Consider the following 16155-nt stretch of genomic DNA (forward strand, 5'->3'; position numbering starts at 1 on the left):
AAGCTTTTTCCTCTTGTTTTGTATCTACATATTTGTAATGTCTGATAAAAAGCGTAGAATAAAAAGGAACTTAACTATTCACTAGATAATGCTGTCTCTTAAGAGTAAGTAGCAGGGTTCCGAAAAATATAGCGTTAACGTCCCAACCTGTTGCTACAGCTGTTTAAATATCGTACCTCCCATTTTTGTTTTCATTGTTAACATCCTGGTAACTTTTTACACTTATAACACCTATTTCAAAACTGTTTTCAAAATGTCCGCTCCAGCGTACTGATAGCGTAAGGATTACCGCCCACGATCCATGATGGGGTACAGAACAGAAAAGCTAGAGCACTTCTTGTTTGTTTGTTTGTTTGTTTTTTTTTTTGTTTTTGTTTTTAACCGCAGTGATTTAGAGGACAGATCTCAAACCCCAGTGCACATTTTAAAAATAATTACACATTTTAAGTGTAAAAACTTGTCAGGATGTTAACAATGAAGAAAATAAATTGCAGATATGTTATTTAAACAGTTGTAGCAGCACGTGGGGATGTGTAACGATAAATATTTTTCGGAACCCCGCTACTTACTCTTTAAGCCTGTGTTACATATAGTAAAAGTAACAACTTCAACTGAGAAACAGGTCCTGTGCTCAGGTCAAAGCACCTTAACACAGACTATATAAAAAAATAAAAAGAACACAGTATATGAATAATTACATTGTTGTAAATACAAAAAAACAGCAGGGATGTAACTAACAGTATGTACACTTTAGCAATGTATGTGCATGTTTGTTATAGAAATTCTGAAGACCTTTTAGTTAAGTTGATGTTATGAGAAAAATGCTCATTTTGAAATAAACCTTTAGAGTACAATATATGTACATGTATTGCTGTTTTTCATACACGCTGATTAATACAAACCATTTGTCCCCCAAGCTGTTCGGATGAATGGGCTTCTACTGTATGTTATTCATAGTTAATTTGTAACTGTTGTTGAAATGATACAGTGCATTGTGGCACTTTTTTGGGGGGGACTCTAGCAGTGCTCACTAGCCTTAATAGTGAGGCGTTAGCAAGGTGTTACTGTATACCTTGCACCAACAAGGAGACGATGCTGTGTGTTATTCCAAAGGGGTTGCTGGCCACACAGCGGTAAGCACCCTGGTTGCCATGGTGAGAGTTGCTGATTGTGATCACGGAGCCATCTTGAGTCATCTTCACATTGTCTGGAGTAAGGAGACAAAGCAGGGTTAGTTCAAAATCTGAATACAGCCCACACTTGCATGACAAACTGATTTTAAGAAGCTGCTGACACACTTAGCAACAAAACTGTTAGGTTCAACCCCCCGTTTGCAGAATTCACAAAAAAAAAGGGCAAAATACTGTATAGGCTACATCTACTAATACAGCAAGTGAGCACACCTCCACCCACCCCCCTGTTCAATACAATGGACTGTTCTAAGTGTTACCCAGCAGTGGTTGGTTGTTTGCCATCTTCCACTCGATTCTGATTGGCTGAGCCCCGCTGTAGACCCGGCACCTGAAGCTGGCAGACTGTCCTTGAATAACTGAAGCACTGTGAGGTTCAATGGAGATGATGGGGGTCTGCTGACCTGTATGGGAAGCAAGGCAAGAGAATTTCACATTATAAAGTGATAAGTTAGAAATGGCAACCAACAACAATGTTTGGTCTCCCCCATTCTGTCCTGAAGAACTTTCCAATGTATACAAGAAATTACCAGCAGAGGGAGTTATATGTGTGTCTATGGTTACTGTGAATAAGCTAATATACAAACTCTTCTTATGGTACTGCCTGTTCCATTCAGACCGTCTACATTCTGGACTCTGGAGCCAAACTGGACTTTATACCTGACTAGGCTTTTATTGTGGCTGCTAACAAAGCTGTGATATGGGTTCAGAGAGCTGATTTTGTGGCCTGTCCTCATTATTAAGTTCCAGTCCGAGAAGAATTGTGAAGCTGTCATCCTCTACGCTAACAGCAAGTTTATAACAAGTTACTCAGTAAATTAATATATATTTTAAAGCTGTGGTGGCTGTTATTACAAAAAAGTGTTCTAAACTAATCTATGAATCTACGTCGTGAACATAAGGGAATTCTTGTGAATCTTCTCCAAACTAGACCATGACCTACACTGACCACATGTCAAATGAATGTATGTTTATTGGTGGTGTTTGGTAGCTACCACTGATGAAGTTGAGTGTATTTCTCTGCTGTGTCAGTTATACAGAGTACAAGAGAAAATACCCTGTCAAGTTAGTCAGAGGTAGCCACCAAACACTTCAACATATAAGTCATTAAATCTAAATAAATAGACAAAAGCTGATTAAATGTATTTAATCTGTTTTTACTGAACCTGTCGCATATTAAGCACATTGAATGCTTTGTCACCGACCTTCTCAGTGCTAGATCTACAAATGTTACTGCTAGTCGGTTCAAAACAGGGATGTGACTAACAAGTAACGCTTGATAAGACTTGAAAACTGGGGTTGAGAAACACAGCTTGAGCAGAAGAATAAGTAGAGAAGAGTGACTCACGGGAAGAGGTGGCCGTGATGGACAGAGAGACAGTGGCTTGCTGGACTCCGGAAATGCTGCTGGCCCGGCAGATGTAGATCCCAGAATCGGCAGACGTAGCCTGGAGGATCCGTAACTGCGGGCCCACCACCTGAGCATTACCAGGCAAGAGCAAGGTAAACAACGCAGTGGAAACTGCCAGCATTACAGAATTCACATCTACTAGCGGTTATATTAGTCATGAATGAGACACTATCAATGGAACCTTGCTTTCCCCTTTTGAAAGAGTGTACCTGGTGATTGGAGGCGAGGGGTCCTCCTGACCTGTGCCAGGTGATGCTGGGTGCAGGAGCTCCTCTCACAATGCACTTCAAGTCTAGCGATTTGCCCTCTTGCACTGAAGCTGGGGATGGCTGGATTGTGACTGAGAATGGAGCAACAGCAACTGGAGGAGGAAACACACATTTGTACACTGAAACTTGCTTAAAATCACCCAAGTTATCGTCACCACCAGTACATAACAGGAGGCAGTGGGGATATGCTCTGGACAGTTTAGTTATGATTATCACACTCCGGTTATTCAAGTTTAACAGTCATACAGCTGATTTCTGCCCTGCTTTATATTACTTTGGGAAATAAAAGCATTTGATTATAAGTTTTACAATGTTACAAAAAGTATAAAAGTAAAAGTACTTTTCAAAAAATGGTAGCTGGTAGCTGTATGTCTCTGTTTACAGCTGTCTTGTGTTTAATTATTACAATGTGCTCTACATAGTAGACTGTATAAAGAGAATACATTTATTGTAATCAATGCAAACTGGTGATCTAGTAATATTTTGCTAAACAGCAAAACTGAAGCAGTTGTTCCATCAGGACTCTGTTCTAAATGCTCATCTGCCAGGTTTTTGGTGAACTCCGCTTGTCACCATTTTTGCACAATCCATCAGAAAAAGTTTTGACTGTATATCAATAGCTATGACAAATGTCATAAGGAATTAAAAAAGCAGATCTTTTTATTTGAAATGAAGCCTTCTACTATATAATGGGACTTATAACTTACCACTTTCGACAGAGACTTCAATTCGCCCTTCAGAAGACCCAATGCTGTTGGTGCCGACACACAGATACACCCCAGCATCGGAGGCTTTAGCGGAGGGGATCACCAGGGTCCCTATGTCGGTCCTTTCCATGCGAGCCTGCATGTATTGAACGAGAAGTTACTGTCTGAACTGTGGCTGTGCAAGTGCAATGGGCAGTGATGAGGGATACTGAGCCTGGACTGGAGCTGAGCTTAAAAGCTCTAGAACCACATTTGCAGAGGAGCCGGGCTCTTTTGCATACCGGTAAAGCTGGTTTCAGACACAGTGGTGGATTCAATTCAATCCCACTTACTAACTAAAAATACAGTCAAATAAGCTGGGCAATAAATGCATCGTATTTAAACAGACTTTGATAGAAACAGCAGGTGCTTGCTGTACAATTTTCCACAATTTAAAATGTATATCCATTTTTATATCAGTTGGTTCAGGTGAAAAGCACATAATAGAAAATTAATTCTACCAAACAAATGTTCTTTTTTTTTTTTTTTTACTTACCTTGCAACATGCAGCATGCCCTGTCAAAAATAATTGAAAAACGCAGACCACACATTCCTTCACAAGTCCATATGCAAACACAAACACTTTATAACCAATTACAAATCAACAACAGCAAGGCATTATTATTATTATTACTATGTGTAGGGATGTGGTTAGATAGTAGAACCAATTAATAAAGCTATTACTCAGTTATTTAAAAAGAAAAAAAAACTATTTTACAGATATAATATTTTGTAAGCATGATTACTTTTCTAAATAGTTGTTTAAGAAACCAATAATTCATGATCATCAAATAGTATTTTATTTTCCAAATCAGACTTTAAAAAACAAACAGTCTTTAAAACTATTGTGTTGATTTTTTTTTTCTTCTAACAAATACATTTTATTTTAGGTGCAAAATTGCAATTTCAAGTTTAAGATTCCCTTTCCATCAACACCTAAAAATATCAACCTTTTTACGTAGCATTTTATGTTGTATTTGTTTGATCACAAAAAGAAGAAACTAATTTCTCCCCCTTGGATATATTTTTAAATGAGTAATTAAATATCAGCATGACCTTAACTAATGTATTCTTGTTTAGATTGACTGGATCATTTTCTGTTTAGTCATCACATCCTGGTAATCTTTTGTAAGCTTGAAGCACCCAAGTGGCCTAAACATAGCTGTATCCTGTACCTCACAACCTGAGCCAGCCCACTGACGGGTCACCCTGAGCCCAGTGCTATACTATAGGAGGCGGGGCTTGTCTTTTGGCAGAACAGTTTGTGCTTAACACTGTAAATAGACAGCTAAATAAACAGCTAAAAGCAACATAGGGGGTCATATTTATTTAGTTACAAAGAGAATCGAAAGGGATAAAGTACCCTCCGCCCTGGTGTCAGTTCAGCAGACAAAACAGCTGGTTTACATGCTTTCAGTGATCCATGAAGGAGTGAAGCTGTCCAGCTGATCTGCACCCCGCGCCACTACATATGAATGAGCTGGGGCACCTATTCACAGGTTTGTGACCCTGTTACTCGAGCCCTGTGAATGTGTGGCTGAATTGCAAGCCTGAATGCCCACCCTGGGAATGTTGATGCAGTGCAAAGAGTTGAGATGTGAACCAGAGCACTCTTCAACCCCTCCATGTGTCGTTAGTCTGTCAGGAAGCTGCTTGGCTGCTTTATTGGAATACAACAGACAGGAAGCCAGCAGCATGATGGAATGAGTTAATGGAGAATGGACCACTGCCTGTTCCAATTTTAAATGCCTCTCCCCAAAACGTGCAGACACTGTATACGGGATGCACTAGTAGCTTGTGTCCTATCCTGGGTGCAAGTAGATTCAAATGCCATTTTCTTCCAGCTAAGTAATCAAGTTTCTGTTCTAAATTGCTGTCCGTACCCGTTCCCTAGAAGGTGTTATGCAGACACTTTCCTAATCTAGCAAGCACTACCACATATATTGATGTGAAAGCACCTTAACTAAGCCCACTGAATTGAATGCTAGGACATCATCTAAGTGACAAAATAATACGTAAATAATAATAAATGATAGATAGAAAGACATTATAAATAAAGCCTCCAAAGTAAGACACAGTAAAATAAAGGAGAATAGGTTTCAGAGGGTGAATGCTGGTGCGTTCCAAATTTGCACTGATTTAATTTGCTTTAATTTGTTTTAACGAGATACTTCGTACAGCCGTAGAATATTAGAGATCATCTTAACTAATGTCTTCTTGTTCCGATTCAGTTTGTATTTCATAAGTTTAAAAGCACCTCTGTCACCTTGATATATGTATCAGATTGATGTCTGATATCCAAGTACATCTGGTACACCTGAGTGAGGCCATGCAACTATTTCCCCAGGAAACACAATGCCCGTAATGGATGTGAGAAATGCTGGGGAGACAACTGTGGGATTTCTTATGTCCACTAGGGGTGCTGTAGCAAATCACCTTGGAAACTAGACAACATTCGGAGAGTTCTATTCAGGCCATAGGGGTTTTAAAACATTAGGATGCGACGAAATAGAAAATTACAAAAATACATAAGTTAACATAGCACTCAGAGCTACAGTCTGTGCCAAGTTGCTCTTAAATACCCACTCAAATAACGCTTCAGTCTTCCGAGATTCTTCAAGACTATACACCAAACGGAGAAACGAAAAGGTAACACTTTAAAATATCGGCTGCAGATTCATAATGAATTCTGGCTCAATAGCACAGAAATAACACCTGAATTATGATAAGTGTTAATTCACACATGATGTGCCTTATACACATCATCAACATAATTTGTTACAAAGGAAAATGGAATAGATATGTCATTTTCAGGGTTTCACTATGCAAGGAGAACTCACCAAACATTGGAACATGCACTTAGTTCACTGTCAAGCCACAGCTAGCAGTCAGAGCAACGCAAGAGACAGACAGACAAACAGACAGGCAAAGACCAAGAAGCTACCTGCAGCTCCTCAATACGTCTCTGTAATACATCGAGGCTGTTGCTTTTAAATTGATGAAAGCCGCGAGAGGGTATTGCCTGATCCAAAGAAAAGACACGACAGAAGACAAAACAAAAGGGTCACAGGACCGTCTGGAACTCAGTGTGTTCAACTAGCAGCAAATACCAAGAATGCCTGCTGGTGCTTGTGTTGTGTCTCTAGAGAGTGTAGAAGAAGGAGACAGCTTTATGGAGCTTTTGTTACGGTTTGCTCCTCTAAGTTAAATAAATAGGCTTTGAGTGTTATGGGGGTTATTTTGAAAGGAGATCCGCTGCAGGATAGTGTTATACGTCATTATTTCAACCGTTTTTTCTGCACCTCTGTTTTTCACACCGATTTTGTATTTTCTAAAGCTGCAAAAAACACAGCATGAATCTATCTGCTAGTTTAGGTCATTAGTTACTCTAACGCTTTCTTTTTGGAAGAAGGTATAATGATCTAAGAATCAGTGCCTATTTTCCAAAGACCAAAGTGCTAAATCACTTAAACTTCCACCAGTATGCTTTCCACCTGGTTCTTCTGTTATTATTATAATTCAGTAAACCGGTTTAACTGTGCCACCTTGTATACAGATTTTTTTTTTGCTAATGGTTACAACATGCTTACCATAAAAGGCTTAGAGCAAACAAATCACATCCTGTTATGATCCATTTAAATACTGCAATTGATAAATGTTTACTTGTAAAAACAGGCTGAACAAGGACAGTCAGAAGCTCCGCTGATTGAGAAAAAATACAAGATGCTTTGTAAATTCTCCGTGGCACCACATGATAACCATGCAAGCTTGTCACAAATGTCGCTAACTAAGGTGCTGCTTTGTGATTAAAAGAAAGTAGGCATACATACACCGTTTCTCATACAGGAGCCTTTCAGACAAAACAGAAAGAAAGAGAAAGACGGGAATTTGTTTTTAGCCTATAAAGTCACTGATGCACGTTTCCGGGACCTCCTATACACACACGCTCTATCGCCAACAGAGTCGGAGCCTATGTGAAATGTATATATCTATACACAGAGTTGATATATTTTTTTGTGGGTAAGGTCAAATGTTACTTTTTGGTGCATCTAACTAACTAATCATTACTTGAACCAGATGTCATTTTGATAGGAATGAGTGAAAGCAGCAGCTCTACGATCGCACTTTTAATTTTAAATATTGCACAGTTAACGACCTGAATCTTTTATATGTATTGCTTCCTGATGTATTTTTTTTACCCTTTAAATTTGAACAGAATACTGTAACTATTGTAATTGTTAATGTGGAAAGCAATATTGCTTCTGTCTGCCAGAGTAATGACTGGCAATGATCATTTCTATATGCACACACACATATTTTTGCTGGTTTCAGCACATTTCCCAGTATATTAAATAAGTTTAATGACAATTTACATTTACTACAAACAATCTGTTAAGATTACACTGTTGCATAGTCCTGCAATTGTACAGATTTCTTTACAGTGTACATACTAAAATAATAAGACAAAAAAACATTTATAAAATAACAATAATAAAATATATATGTTTGCATTGCGTTTCGAGTCGTTTTGGAACAGGATTCGATTGTGCTTATTGAACATTGCTAACACATTTGAAGCGTAACCATTTTTAGCGGATTATATTTACTTTTCATTTAAAGCTACTAAGAACCACAGACAATGAAGCAGGAAATGCGATCTGCCTTCGGGTAAAACGGAGGATCACTTCAGAAAATAGGAGGATATTTAACGGATTAACAAAAATTCAGTGGAAAAATCTACCACTTCCACCGAAAATGAATCCCCTTTCCAGAATCGGGCCCTATGTGTGTTGCTGTGAAGCGCAGAGTAATAAAACAGCAGCAGAACAACGAGGAAAGCTGGAGACTGACAGTACAGTTTAAATCCTCTCAAGACAGGCCTCTGGGCCTTTAAACCGAAACACAGTTCCAGCTCATTTTCCGCAGTAACAGTAAGTCGCTTTACATTCTTGTTTACACTCCTCTGACTACTCTATTGTGGTTTTAAACCTTTACATGTGACAATATGACTTTTGAACTCTGCTAGCCCCACCTACATATATACAACCACACACACCCAGTGTATTTGGCAGAGTTAACAAGTCACACTGTCACATGATTTGAAAGTACTAAGGAATGCTGGCCAGTCCCAGCACGGAGAACTCTTCAGACTAGTTTAAACCAAGCTCAAAAGCAGGTAAAGGCAGATTTCGGGAAATTGATAACAATTAAATATTGGAGCAACAGAAGCACTCAGAATGACTGCAAACCCCATACATATGAACTGAAATGTAAGACAGTGATTAACACAACACTGGATGCTGCTTACTTTTGAAGTAATTCTAAAGAAAATTCTACGACACACTTGTGACTAGAAGTCTTTCTCAGTTTCTTCAACCAATTGATATTCTCAAACCTTATAAGCACGAGTTAACCATCTATTTTTATAGTCTGTTTCACCAAATACCAGTCTGAAAAAACTTAGTTCAACAATGCCATGCTTTTTTTTTATTTCACTTAAATAGAGTTGATTTCTTGACAGAAATTAACAATTTGATTCCTGCTTGCAGCTCTTTGCTATACACTTGCATTTGAACATTTGCTTGACAACATAGGTTTAGCATTGGTACTATAGAAAACTGAGCAGAACATTTTTAAGGTTTCTTAGTTTCAAGTACATTGCCATGGAAAACTGCTGTAGCCAAGCATACAGTAATTATGAATGGCATGTGGTCATGTCTAAATTGGCTTTCCAGTAAGCGAGCCCAATATCACTGCTAAAACTCTGAGATACTTCGCAATGACAGGCCTACCTGAATGTCATCACGTCGCAGGGGATCTATTTTGTTACCTGTTTTGGCAGCTCTCCATCCAGCTTCTTCCAGGTCAGAGCTGGGCTGGGGGTTCCTCCGGCCCGGCAGTACAGTCTCACTGGCTCCCCCTCACTGACTTCTATGCGCTGGGGGCTCACCTGGACGTGAGGCAAACTGGCACCTGGGAAACACAGCAGCAAGATCAGGGCATACTAGCACACTCCTCAGGGGGGTACACATTAGCCTACAACTCCCATAACAAAACCTACTGTGCACGTATAGTACAGCCCTGGCTGAGTGCTCTCCGTGGATATTGAGCGCTCTGCAGATGTACTCTGCCTCGTCTGAGCGCTCTACTGCAGGGATCTGGAGGACACCTCCTTGGATAATTGCATTGGGAGAGATCCTGTTGCCCTGGCCCCCTGTTTAACATGAAAGACATTGTAGAAGTTATTATCATTTGTCTCATTATTATTATAAGGCATGTCATCTTGTGCTGTTTGATCAACAAGCAAAATGATTCCTGCTGTAATGAGAGACACCCGACACACAATGCATCAGAAATCACAAATAACGATTTAGCTCAATACTAGTATAAAATAGTGTTTTTTATCTTCAGAACAATGCTGTAGAATTTATGCATGGGATGAAATTTACACACAAGACACGATGCTCTGGAATTTTTTACAAACCCTTAACAGTGATGATCCAGCAGTGTGCAAACGTATTGCAACACCTTAAGATTTGTTGTTAATATCCTTTATATACCTACCTGCATTTAAACCTCTGGGTGTGAGAATTTCAATTTTCAGTTAGTGACCAGTGAAAACAACAGGCACTCGTGTGAAAATGTTAGACCATTAGGCATCTTAAACAACTTCTATAGTCTCATGCATTTTATCACTTGTGGCTATGTGTTCCTTTTCTTTTACTATTTCACATTGCATGTGTGGCCTATTAAAGTCATCAATTAAACTAGACAATCACCAATTTGCCTATTTTTACTATTTCCCAAGATTTTCAGTTCCAGTGGTTTGATGTCACATGCACAACAAATCAAAACAGAAGCAATGGGGTGTTCTAATAAATCAAACCCAAGAACCTTCAATTTCCTTCTGCAGCTCTATCACACTCTCTCCAATACCAAAGTTACTGCAAGCATCTATTTTATGCTTTTTCTGATCCCGTTTCCCTTCCCAGCTCTCCATTAAAAAAAAAAAAAAGTCTAAATTATAAAAATGAATGTAAAAACGTAAATCACATGCCGCATTTTCAAATAGTCCAGAATGAGAGATGTATTCTTTAATAAAGCCGAGTCTACTGTTTGAAACAGCAGTTGGCCACTTACCGAACCACTCAATCGCAGGCTGAGGGTTTCCAGTGACTGTACAGCGGAACTCTGCGCGTTGGCCCTGCTGGACGGTCAGGACTGGGGGGGCGATGGTCGCTACGGGCTGGACCTCTGCAACAGCTGTAGCAAGGCAGAGCTCAGGTCAGCAATACCAAGCACAGGAGAAACACCAACACAGCAGCCTCCGTGAACGAAGAAACACTTCCAATTATTTTTACATTCAATAAAAGTGAGCAGTTGGAGGTTAACTCTACCAGAGGGTTATTCGTCCATCACCAGGCTTGAGTTATCAGTGGATGGCAGTGTGTAATAAGAAGCTGTACGAGTTGTAACTGCCCTTCTATTGTTTTACTGATAAAGGCACTGGCTAAAACGTTTGTCTACTTGACTTTGGAGTTGATCATTCTATATCCTGCCAGGATAAGCCACAGCTGGACTTTTTTTAGAGCACTTTACAGTAGCAGAGAATCCCCATGGATTGCACCAACCACTAAATGTTAGGAGAAACCCTTTGATAGAGAAACACAAAGTCAAGCAGGTTACAATAATCATTTTAAACCCTACAATTAAAAGTGCCTTACCTTCATGTTAGTGCTTTTCCTTAAGTTTGTCTAGATACACTTATCATCATAACACTTACCTGAAATGGAAAAACCTGGCTGATAAGTGCACTGGGGAGTGATAACTTTCCTTTCAGTTCTGCCCTAGGAGGTACGTTTCTGTAGTGAGTGGCATTCTGGAATGTAAGCCACACTTCTGTGTGGTATAAGGCCAATTCTTACTATGAAGCTGTCTCAAGGGAAAAGTGCCAACTACAAAAGGGAACATTTTTACAATAAAAAAGAAATACAGGTTTTCCTGTGCAGAATTTCATCATGAAATAATCCCAAATCATGTTCTTGTGTGGCCTTGCTACTACTTAGCAGCTGTTCGGCAGATTCTTTCATGGTTGACACAGGTCAGCCTGAATTAGAGTGCTAGTGTATTTTAGGATGATAGCGATAGACGACAGCAGGTCTTCAAATCGCCAAATAACGAATCTTCAGACCGCAAAGCAGACGGAACTATGCTCAACTCTGAATCTCTCTGTGCAGACAATACAAACGAGAACTGTCAGGGCAGCAATGCCAAAAAGCTGCTCCAGCACTTTCAATGCCAGCTTGGCAGCATTTTGAACAGAGACCTGAAAGGAGTGTGTTCACAAAGGGAGACAGTCTCTAAGCTCCTGTATTATGATGAACATTTTGAATAAAACCAAAGCTCCCTGATTAGCAAGACACTTGTCCAAATTCATTACGAACACAAAGGGAATATTTTTCTTGGAATTGTTTGAAGTGCAAAAAAGTTGGTAATGCATAGCATGATGCCAAAGTATTAGCATAACTTGGTAACCCTTTAGTATTTATGTAAGTAAAGCTTAGACTTCACATTCTCATACATTACCATATACTGTATCAGAAGGAAGTCCTGTATTAGGAAAAAGAAAATTTTAGGAGGATGTTCAGAAGACATAAGCACAAATGTGGAATTTATAAATCAGTAAAATATAAAATGAATTAATTATATATACCAAATATTGCTACGATATTGATTCTTAATGACTACAGTAAAAAATATCCTACACACTGTCATATTCAATAGTTACAACGTGATATGTTCCCTGTAATTCAAATTTTGCAACCCACTTAGTTATTTAATTAGAGGCGTGCAGGTTTGTTTTACAAGATATTAGGGTACACTTTACTATCAGGGTTCAAATAAAGTCTAAATAACTGTGGGCTTTCTCAGGAAGAAGCCAAATCTATATTCTCATAGTCTTTGAACAAGCGCTATTTACCCAATTTAAATATGCTTCTCTTGAATTATTTAAAAAGAAACTGGAAATGATTATTATAATCTGGAATAATAGATTTATAGTTTAAAAACTGGACTGTGCCTTGCTAAAAAGGGACCTGCAGAAGTAAAGAAAAATAAACTTTTTCCTTCTAAGGAGTGCTACAACAAAAATACCAGGAGCTCCCTTTGAAAACATAAAAGACAGGAAGTGTGGATTTCAATACCGCCATTAATTAAACCATTAATAAAGGGGTCAGGGTTAGGGAAATCGTCAAACAATGCCTGTTACTTTCCAGCTGATTTTGGTCTGTAAACATATAAGGAATCCTATTTTGATGGCAGTATTTCCACCTCTGTTTCGATCTATGGAATGTCTCAAAATGTATCTAGGGGTAGGCAACCTGTGCTGAAGTATGGATCCATTCCAGGTTGAGCAGGTATAATGAAAGGTTTAGGGTCTTTACGACCTTGTTGGGAGTTAGTAACGTAATAATTGAGGTTGGAACAAAGACCTTAAGTGGAAATGTGAATGTTACTTTCCCATGGTCTAAGGCAGGGCTTCCCAAACCTGGTCCTGGGGACCCCATGAGTCTTCTGGTTTTCATTCCAACTGAGCTCGCAAATCACTAAACTAGTTTTCAGCTCTTAAAACAATTGTAGATTTCAAGTTAGCTACAACATTTTATAAGTAACTTGAACGATGCCACTTTTTAGGAGAACAGTTAAAATAGGTCTAATTAAGAGTTTAGTTATGTAATGGAGAGCTCAGCTGTAATGAAAACCAGAAGACAGTGGGGTCCACTGGACCAGGATTGGGACGCCCTCGTCCAAGGACTGCTTAACCAAATAGAAAGGTCATCAAAAGGTGACAATGATCACATGTTTCTTATAAGAGCCCTGTCATTTTCTGGTACATTCTGTTTCATTGCTGTTATTTAATTTCAAAATAAAACTGTGCTTTGGAGGGAGGGTGGATAGCCTCACTGATATATTAAAATGTTTGTGATGCAGGTCTACAGGTTTGAAGACACACTGTCTTTCATGGAGCAGGTCAACACATCTCAATCAGCTCCTGGAGAGAGTTTATTACATACTGTCTACAACGAAAATTACTACATATATTTACAAATGAATGATCAGCTACTCCGAGACAGCTTTGAGCAAATTTTAATGGATGGCATCATATTCCAGTCAAAGCAAAGTAATAATTTAAATGAACAACTGACAATGAAACAGTAAGTAAAACATTTCTTACATACAGCAGTGTGCAAATGTATGAGAACAACTCATGATTCTTTACATACCTACCTGCATGAAAACCCTAGCGCATGACAATTTCAATTTTCAGTCAGTAATCAGTGATATAGAAGCAATTATCATTGGTGTGTGAAAATGTTAGACCACTTTGTGCAGCAATTAGGCATCTTAAAACAACTTCTAAAAAGTCTTGTGCATTTTAACATGTGTGGGTATGTGTTCCTTTTCTCTTACTATTTTAAATGAATTGCATGTGTTTCATCAATTAAATTAGACAATCGCTAGCTTGCCTATTTTGACAATTTTCCAAGATTTTCAGTTAGTGGTTTAACTTCATATGCACAACAACTCAAAACAACAGAAGCAATGGGGTGTTCTAATACAATTGCACACTACTGTACAGGGTGACTCAATGAAGCATAGAAAAACTGACAAAGAAAAAACATTCCAAGCAGAGAGTCATGGCAGACAAGCACACACAGTGCTGACCAATGGCTCTACATTGGTTTCACTACGAGCATTTTGACAATGACTTGTATACAACGCAAAGTCCACACTGTATGTGTACCTGTTCGCTATGACTGTCAAAACCTGAAACAAAACAGAAAAGGCTAATTTTATGTTTTTTCTATGGTACGCTATTTGCAGTTCACCATGTACATTAAAACACACCAGTGTTCTGCATTGCCTTAAGGCTGGTAAACGCTGCGATTGTGGACCAAGGAAGGTGGGATCAGACAACGCAATTCTACAATCTCCACCAACAAATGTGCCTTATTCTCCTGGGTGGCACTTATCTGCACAGAACTGCAGTCATTATGATCCACCCAGCACATACAGCTACAGTAGACACAATGAAAAATATACATGTAGTGAACTCAAACATGGTACAGAATGATGTTTCAAGCACTATGGGTGATCAAAGCAAGTAATCGATGATTGCAAATCTAAACGCTAGTTTTTTTCTTTCCTTGTGTCTTACAAGCCAATGTTGCATTGATGGCAGTACAAGATTCCCTTTGTTGTGTGATTTTATATGGCAAGTCAACCCATTACACTGCTAAATTCAGTACATACCATACAGGGAAAGCTATTAATTTATCAAATATAAAATCGATCTTGGTGTCCATGAAAGCAGCATCTAAGGAATTCAATAACTGAGTTATATGAAGGATTTTCATTATTATTGTAGGCGATTACGCTGCATACAATTATAAGTAGCCTCTGCAGGTTACCTGTAGAAGAGAAACATTTAGCAGTGCCTTCTTTCTCTGATGTAATACCAGTTTACAGTTTTTAAAGAGCTTTTAAGCGATGGATATCTAAAGTCCACAATGACCTTTGGGTTTAAGAACTTACAGACAGACGTCTAGTTTTAAAAACACCAAAATGGAAGGAAAACTAAACAGCGAAAAGGATCACTGAACTTGTAAATTAGAGATTTAAAATACAGCCATGGTTTACCACTTCTATATTAAAAAAAAAAAAAAAAAAAAAAAAAAACCTGATTAAACAGGCACTCCCTTGGTCCTCTGCACAGTAGCACACAGTCAACCAGTACGGGTTCTATTGTTGAATTGTGAGAGAGGTCGGGGAAATGTTCAGTGTCCGGCTCTTGAACATTCACTTTAAAATCAAGCTCTTTGTCACTCCTCAACATTGGCTTACAACATAGCTAATATCCACACAACAAAGGAGAATCTGCATGTGTGCTCATGCATGCTCTCTGCATGGTCAGTGAAAAATGCAGTGTCAATCAGATGAGCCATGAACAGAACTTCTTAATGCTAATGTACAGCCTGGTTTGAATGGGACAGCAGATACAGTGTAATCACTTTCAATGTGTAGCGATTTAAACTGTTCTTTTGTTCACTTTGGCAGTAGGCATCACCAAATTAATAACTACTGTATTACTGTATAACCTTTCTTTTAGATTTCAGTAATGTCAAAACACGATATGTCTACGTGGGTCTTCAAAGAAGCCAACTTCCTGAACAAGCTAATTTCTATTATAAACCCTCCAGCTTCCATTGGTTTCATGTCTGGAATTTGTACAGACAAAAGACGGAGTTTCAGAACTACTAACAGAGTTGTAACCAACTACCACTGCAATAGTAACCATGAAGAAAAAGGTTTTAAAATACATCAGAACCCACTACTCCCCTAATCATGTACAGTTTGACTTTTCTAAAACATTTACTTTCTAACATTTCTGAAGGTATTTCAGATCAGCCCTCCCCTCCATGTTGGTCCGCATTTTTTAGTGTCCCCATGCTTTCTTTGTTGACAAAGGGAACCCTTTC

The 16155-nt window shown here is 38.7% G+C and overlaps 1 protein-coding gene across 2 annotated transcripts in view; it reads right to left on the bottom strand.

Moving 5' to 3' along the window:
* LOC121328933 (basement membrane-specific heparan sulfate proteoglycan core protein-like) overlaps positions 1–16155 on the bottom strand; it is a 174036-nt gene that overhangs the window by 41895 nt on the left and 115986 nt on the right. For both annotated transcript variants that reach the window (XM_041274078.1, XM_041274079.1), the window contains 8 exons: positions 10757–10879; positions 9678–9830; positions 9447–9589; positions 3578–3713; positions 2811–2962; positions 2539–2668; positions 1451–1594; positions 1073–1207 (listed from right to left, as the gene is read on the bottom strand). In XM_041274078.1, the coding sequence (XP_041130012.1) occupies positions 1073–1207; positions 1451–1594; positions 2539–2668; positions 2811–2962; positions 3578–3713; positions 9447–9589; positions 9678–9830; positions 10757–10879 (1116 nt within the window). The remainder of the gene's footprint in view (positions 1–1072; positions 1208–1450; positions 1595–2538; positions 2669–2810; positions 2963–3577; positions 3714–9446; positions 9590–9677; positions 9831–10756; positions 10880–16155) is intronic.

The sequence above is a fragment of the Polyodon spathula genome, chromosome 16 (genome assembly GCF_017654505.1).
Source record: "Polyodon spathula isolate WHYD16114869_AA chromosome 16, ASM1765450v1, whole genome shotgun sequence".
Classification (NCBI taxonomy): Eukaryota; Metazoa; Chordata; class Actinopteri; order Acipenseriformes; family Polyodontidae; genus Polyodon; species Polyodon spathula.